Raw genomic sequence first — 7,402 nt, forward strand, 5'->3', positions numbered from 1 at the left:
GCCAGGAAGCCCCCCACTGAGGCCCCCACGATAACAGCCACCGTGGAGTCGCGCTCCGGGGGCACTGCAGAGACAGAGCAGGGCAGGTGAGGAGGGAGGCCGGGGGGACGAGGGAGTCTGAGCAGCAGGGAAACCAGGCAGCTCCGGCCAGCACCAATGGGACTATGTTGGCAAATCCAGGCCCTGCCCTACCTTACGTGGGGTCTGATGGGAGGAAACGCGTGCAAGGCCCCACACACAGACAGGCCATGGGTGGGAGTGGGATGTGCTGACAGGCACGGCCTGGAGATGGGAGGAGCAAGCCCCTACGTAGCCACGTAAATCACACGGGCCACGGCTGGCATTGCCCCTGGGCCTGTGGGGGGAGGGCGCACTGGGACCAGCCCCACAGCCAGCTGATGCTGGGAGGGGGGGTTGGGTAGTTTCCTTGATTGGAGACCCTGAAGTAACTGTCTGAGGAGGGACAGTGCTGCCCAAGCAGGCTGCAGATCCTCAGGCTCCACAGAGCCAGGCGATCCCCATCTTGCCCCTCGCTGCAGGAGTCCGTGTCAGAGCCCAGACCAGGACTTAGGAGCGCCCGGCTCCCAGCCCTTCGCCTGCCCCCATCCCCTGCGAATGCCAGTCGTCCAGCTGCTGCGGAGAGCTCCCTGGGGCTGGGAGGGAACTGGGGCACCGCGGACGCTGATCTGTGCTAACACAGACAGAGAAGGGGAACTACAGGAGGCCTCAGAGTCCCCCTCCTCCTGTCATCGCTCCTGGCCCGGTGAGGAGCCTGGCTCTGGGACCATGGCAGGGCCAATTCCCCAGGGGATGGAAACATGCCCTGACCTGTCGCACGCCCCAGAGACAGGCAGGGAGTGGCAGCTCAGCCCGTGGGCGGGGAAGGCCGGGGGTCACTTCCTGGCCCCCTTGGTGACAGTCACCAGCCAGACGAGCCCGAGTCCCCACTGAACCGTCCCTGCCCACATCGGCCCGGTGAGCTGGAGCGGCCGCGGGATGTGGGCTGGGACGGAGGGGTGGGGCAGCGTGGGTCAGAGCAGCTGCCTACACTGTACCAGCTCTGGCCTCTGCTGTCGCCACCATTGTTCAATATAAAACAGCAGCCCCCCATCCCCGTCTGCCCCCCACCCAGCGCCCCTCCCCCCCCATTTGCCCCCCGCCCAACTCCTGCCGAGCCGGGCCGAGCCTGCTGCGCACCCACCTTCGGTGATAACCTTCAGGAAGATGCGGGCGTGGCCCCGGTGCCTGTCAGGCGGGTTCATCACGTAGCAGTTGTAGGTGCCCTTGTCCTCCAACTGCACCTGGTGGAGGGTGAAGGACACGTCGTTCTTGCTGGGGTTTCCGGTGAACTCCACCCTGTTCCCGAAGCGATCCAGCCGCCAGTGCACGATCTTCATCCGGAACTGCAGGAACTGGGCAGAGACGGGGGGCGGGGCAGTGAGAACGCCGGGGGGGCTACACCCATGCTGGTGCCCACAGGCCAGTCAGAGACCACAGCACCTCGCCTCCTTTCCCTGGGGCACACGCCGCTCAGAGCTCAGCTCCCCTGGCCCCGCTGGGATCACCCTGCCCTCAGACAATCACACAGCTGCCCCGAGAGCTACAGGGCCCTGAGCCTGCCGGCGGGAACGGGAGGGAGCCCTTTGGTATCACGGGCTGAGAGTGGCCACCCTGGGTCAGGACACTGGGAGCTAGGCTGCCAGCCGGGGCCAGGGCATTGGTCACTCATGGCTGTCTCCTGCCTGGGCTTTGCCCCAGCCGTAGCAGGAAAGTTTAAGCAAACCCAAGGGTCCAGCCAGCCGCTCACCACCTGGAGAGAATCCTTCATCTCTGGCCTACAACCTACAACCCTCTTCTGCCTCGTTTCCAGTTAGTCTCACCCGCGGCTGGCCTGAGCAGTGGCCACATCCCAGGAAATGGGACATTCCCTCCGGACACAGAGGCCTTTAATACTCACATGGGAGTGGGATCTGGGTACCTGGATAGACCCAGTGTTGGGTCAGCGATCCCCGTCCTCCCATATCTTCCTCCACTCAGTGTGTCCTTCCTTCCCCTTCACCCCCAGGGAATGCTCTCAGGACCAAAGCCTGGGGCCTTGCTCTCTTTCTATTCAGTCCTTACACAGGCCTGGACTACGCTACGAACTGACATCAGCATAGCTACGTCTCTAAGCAGTGTGAAAATTCCTCCCCCTCCCCCCCGAGAGATGTAGCTACACCGACCTGACCCTGGTGTAGACAGCGCTAGGGCGACAGAAGAATTATTCCATCAACCTGGCTGCTGTCTCTCGGGGAGACCGCCTCCCGTCAGCGCAGACAGTGTCTACACTGCAGCTGGAGCTTCCCCTGAGCACACACTGAGACAACCTCAGAGCGAACCCCAGTCAGCAGCGGGACCCGCAAACAGGGTTGTGGGACTCGAATCTGTGTCGCCAACTCTTGACATTTTATAACAAGCCAAGTGACATTCGGGGTTTTCCTTAAAGCCCAGCTCCCGAGTCGCCGGGGCAGGAGAATCTCAGCTTTCTTTCCCTTTTTTTAAGGCAGGAAGTTCCCAGCCCGCCTGGAGCAGAGAAAAGTTTGAAAACGAGACCCTGCTGGCTCCGAAAGCAGACTAGAGCCCCAAGTTAGTACTTTGGTAAACCTGATGATTTTAAGCCAGTCTCATGATTTTGGGGGGGCCTGGCTCATGATGTTTGATGGTTCAGAGCTGGACCCACAACCCCCTGCAGGAGGTACTTACCAGTTCCTCGCTGCAGTTCTCACATTCCTGGTAGGTCCAGTTCAGGGAGAACAGTTTATTCTCCACTTTGTAGCAGGAGTTGAAGGTGCAGGGGAGGCGCACGGAAGAGCCATTCAAAGCACTGACGGTAGTTTGCGCCGTGATCTCCATGCCCAGCCCACAGGGCGCTGGTGAGAAGACAGGAATGAAACAGGAGGGAGGAGAAGAAAGGAAGAAGTGAACAAATACTGAAAATTGCAAGCGCTAATGTCTGCCCCACCCCTTGGGGGCTGTGGGCCTGGCCTGCTGGTGGAGCTGTCCATGGGGCGGAGAGACTGGCAGGTACACAAACACACACATCATGGCTGCTGTGGCACTCTGGACACGGTCATAGGAAAAGGGGCTTTTCCAAGGGACGCTAATCAGCCTACAGCAGTGCACTGACCTCTCAGCTCCCGCCTCGCCAGTGGCAGGGTGATAATGTACCCGCTGACTCGGACACAAAGGACAGACACAGCTTGATCCCAGATTGGCCCGTCTGCCCCTTAGGGAGAGCTGACCTGAAAGGACCTGCCTTAGTCCCTGGCTAGAGAGAGGGCTGTGTGTATGGGATAGTGGGATAACCCATCTACATGGGATTTGAACGCAAGCCTCTTGCCTGGTTTAAGAACCTGTCACAGCCCCATGCTCCATTGCCCTGCTGCCCGCCTCTCTCAGCCCTTCCCCACTCAGCACTGACTGCAGGTGAACGCTTTTCACGGCCGCTTAAATCAGGTTTGCTATGCAGAGGCCTGGATGAGCTGCAGTGGCCCGGATGCAGCATCAGCTGTGCAGGGCTCAGTGCCACATCCACTGGGGAAATTGATGGCTGCGCTCATCAGATTTCATTCCCGGCAGGACGCACTGGGGGAGTGACCGGCCCCTGCCAGCGCTGGGCTCTGGGGGCTGCAGGGAAAATGCAGATTCACTTTATTTTCCCCCTTAGCTGGTGTTTGAGCAACACTCTCTGGCTGGAAGTCAAGCGGCCAAGCTGCCAGATGCTCCTGCTGGCAGAGAGGGGGCAGAGCTGGTTTCTGCAGTGGAGCCCATGCTGCAGAGCAGAAATGGAGAGATTAACACACACAGCCCTGGGGCAGCATGGCATAACGCTCCCTCTGCCTCCCACTCCCCACACATCCCCCTCTCCCTGCACCCCCCACATCGCCTCGCCAAGCCCCACCCTGGCTCCCACCCACTCTGTTGGCCAAATCCAGAACTGGGGAGAGCAGAGACCACAGTGGCTCATGCTGCTCACAGCAGGGCCAGATCTGCGCGTCTCCCCTCTGCTCGCTCACTCCTCCTTTCTGACTCTCCCCTGCCCTAAGGCTCCCCCTGCCAGGCCTGTAAGGGCAGGATCCCCACTGAATTCCCCGGAGCGCCTGCAGGTCCCGGGTTGTGCTGGGAAACCCGAGGGCTGATGCCATCTGATGGCTCTGGGACCACGTGGGTCCCCCTCTCTCTGTTCTTGTCCCTGCTGTTCTCAGCTCTGGTTGGGGAGTGAGCCCGGCTGTGCTGTGGGGCAGAGCCCAGCTGGCAGCTTCCCCACCGGGACGAGCTACATGAACACTGAGAAGTTAAGCAGAGGGTAAGAGGCTGCAGGAAAGGGGCCAAGGAGCTAAAGTGGGGGGGCACGGGCCTTTCCCCACTGGGCAGCACACCCCAATGCAGTGCGCAATGGGAGGGGTTTGGTGTAATGAGCAGGTGGGTCGTTGTTCAGTATCTGGGTCACAGAAATGCACCCCCAACCCACTCAGCAGAGGCCCAGGGCTGAACCGGCCACCCCCCAAGTTCCCCTTCCCTGCTGCAGCCTGGAGCCTGGCCCGGCACAGCTGATGCTTCATCCAGCCCTGCTCTATGGAGAGTGACACGCATGCCAGTCTCGAGCACGGCCGAGCCAGCACCAGATTCATACACCCCCACCCCCAATTGCAATGCTTGAGGCAGCCAGATCAGCGCCCCATCACAGTCAGGGGGTTGGAGACCCTGTGCGAGAAGAAGTAGGGGCCCCTTCCCCCAGGACACAGCCCCAGCAGGAGGGTCTGACTCACTGCGTTTATGGCTGGTGCAGGACAGGAGCCGCTCAGCACCTGCAGCCGCAGGCTTTTGCCAGGCATTTCTGCCAACGCGCTTTGGCCCTCCTGGGCTGTGCTTGGCGGGGAACTGCACTGCTCAGCCCCACGGAAAGCTGGGTCTGTGCAGCCTCCCCCCCCACATCAGCACCCCTCCACGGGCTGCCATGGCACACAGGCCTGACCTCACACGGGGCCAGGGCAGTGTCGCTAGGAGTCGTCCTTGGAACCCAGAACCAGGCCAGGATTCATGGGAGCGGGCTGCATGTGGGTAGCAGACAGCTGGCTGGCCTAGGCTGAGCAGGGCCGGTCTGACAATGCGGGACCAGCTTGGCTTCCGCTGCTGTTCTAAACGCTGCTCTCGCTGACCTCTCACAATGAAACCGTGTAGCGGGAACCTGCTGAGCGAGACGCTGGTGTAGCTGAGCCAGCTAATTTGCTCCCTGCCCGTTAGTTTCTGGTGCTGGGGGGAGAGGCAGGCGCACAGCTGGGTTTGCAGCAGTGGCAGCTAGGAAACCTTTTGTCTTGTAATCTGAACACATTTGATCACTATGAGATACCCAATCAGCAGCCTTGTAACATCCTTCCAGGTTACTGCTCCGGGGAAGGCTGAGAAGCTCCTTCCAACAGACTTTGGAAAAGTGAGATCCAAACCTGAGCCCTGGCACCGCAATCCCACATGTGAAGAGCAGCCCTAGAGCTGACGGATTGCAGCGAAGGGGAGATCGGAAAGAGCTGAGCGCCATGGGCCGGGGAGTCTCCTGTGTGCCTATGCCTTTGGAAACTGTTCCTGCTGCTGCAGATGGCGCTTTTAAAAGATTTAAAGGTGCCGTACACAAAAAATGAAGCCATAGCAGTTCGGCAGCTAAATACCCTACAGCACACCCCATGTACAAACCCAGCCCGGGCCAGTCCAGGTCAGGGCTGCTGCGACAGGCCATGCTACCAGAGGGATGCTCAGAGAGCACCATGGTGAGTGCTGGGAAAGCCAGCCCGGGCAGGAGGTGTGCCCTGGGGAGTGATTCCTGTGGGCTGAATGCCAGGCTGTGGGAAGAGCCTCAGCCCGGCCTCTTGGAGAGAGGAAGGGAGGAAAGAATCCCTAGCACCAGGCCCGTGGGATCCATGTTGACTGGGAGGGGGAAGCTGGAGATGGCAAAGTACAGCGCCTGAGCACAGAGCATCCTGCACCACTCCAGCTCCTGCAGCAGCCACTACAGCAGTTTTCAGACAGGCTTCCACCCACTCGGCTCTAGGGGGGCGCGGTGAGCTGACCTGGCCAGCACCGGGGCTTGGGCAGTGTTTGCAACGTGGGCTTAGGCTCAATCAGAAAAAACCTTGCCAGGTGCATTCAGTGCTGCAGGCTCTGGCCAGGCCGTGGCTGCAGACTCAGCTCATGTGGGCCCAGCCCGACACTCTGACCAGCCTGTGAACATCGTCACTCAGCGAGGGAGGTGGAGAATCCTCAACTGAGACTGGCTGGTGCCTTTCCCTGTCCGATAACCCTGAGGGCGACCTGCCCTGCTGGGACACGGAGCCCTGCCCCACGCTTTGCTCCACAGGTCTGTGGGCACGTCCGGCCACGGGGTCCCCTTACGCCCCTTTCCCCCAGTCTTGGGGGGTAGCATTACCCGCAGCCTCTCCAAAGCGAACAACAGGCAGGGTTCCTAGTCATTGAAGATGGGGAGTTGCTGTCGTTTTTGTCCTCCATTTCCCAATCTGTCTGAAAGCAAAGCCCCCCCCAGAACACTACTTATGTTTTAGTCTGACAGTCTCCTGCTTGCAGGGAATCAATACAAACAAAAAGCTGCTGACACGCATTCCTGGTTCCATGGCAGGGCAGAAAAGCAAGGACCGGAGCCCAACAGGCCAACACGCCGCACACCCTGCTCCCCACCAGCAGCCAACGAAACGAGGGGCAGCCCCTCGATTGCATTAAAACACACACCACACACGTTCGACACTTTGCTTTTCAACCTGCCGGATCAAAGGAGCAGCACCCCCAGCCATTCCACCTGCGCCAGGCACTACCCCACCTACAGCAGGCACCCTTGGAGAGACTGCAGAGAGCTACGCAGGCTGGCATAGAGATGCAGACACAGCCACGGAGCCGACTTTAAAAAACGGTTACTTTCTCATCTGTAACCTCAATAAAAACTGCACCTTAGCCCCTCTCTGTCCCCAGTTCTCACGTCGGCAGCAGCCAGACCCGCCGTCCCTCACGCTCCCGCCGCATCCCTTCCCCGGGATTCTGTCTGGGGCTGATGAAGCTGCATTAATGAGGATGGTGCTCCCCAGCTGTGGGCTGCTGGGTCCCTGGCGGATGCCTGCATGCAAGATGTGCAATAGACACTTACCCAGAGAGACAAGCAGGCTGAGCCCAGTGAGGCACCAGGTGAGCCGGAGAAACCAAGGCTCCTTGCTCATTTTCAAGGACCTTTGTGTATGGCGAAGATTGTGGTGTTTGCTGTGGCTGCTGTTTGCTGCTGTTGTTTGGCTTTGTTTTTTTCAAGTGCACTGGGTTATTTCCAAGACACACATAATTTTAGAGCTGCTTTATTTCCCAACCTCCAATA

General features: G+C 59.8%; 1 protein-coding gene across 1 annotated transcript in view; it reads right to left on the bottom strand.

The window, feature by feature from the left end:
- The window catches only part of SCN2B (sodium voltage-gated channel beta subunit 2), a 21,676-nt gene extending 14,274 nt beyond the window's left edge, over window positions 1-7,402 (bottom strand). Inside the window, exons 1-4 of the mRNA XM_029912906.1 lie at window positions 7,184-7,402; window positions 2,743-2,909; window positions 1,202-1,412; window positions 3-64 (exon numbers count right to left, since the gene is read on the bottom strand). Coding sequence (XP_029768766.1) covers window positions 3-64; window positions 1,202-1,412; window positions 2,743-2,909; window positions 7,184-7,253 — 510 coding nt within the window. The 5' untranslated portion in view covers window positions 7,254-7,402. The remainder of the gene's footprint in view (window positions 1-2; window positions 65-1,201; window positions 1,413-2,742; window positions 2,910-7,183) is intronic.

This window comes from Terrapene carolina, unplaced genomic scaffold (assembly GCF_002925995.2).
Source record: "Terrapene carolina triunguis isolate 2854851 unplaced genomic scaffold, T_m_triunguis-2.0 Scaffold374, whole genome shotgun sequence".
Taxonomy (NCBI): domain Eukaryota; kingdom Metazoa; phylum Chordata; order Testudines; family Emydidae; genus Terrapene; species Terrapene triunguis.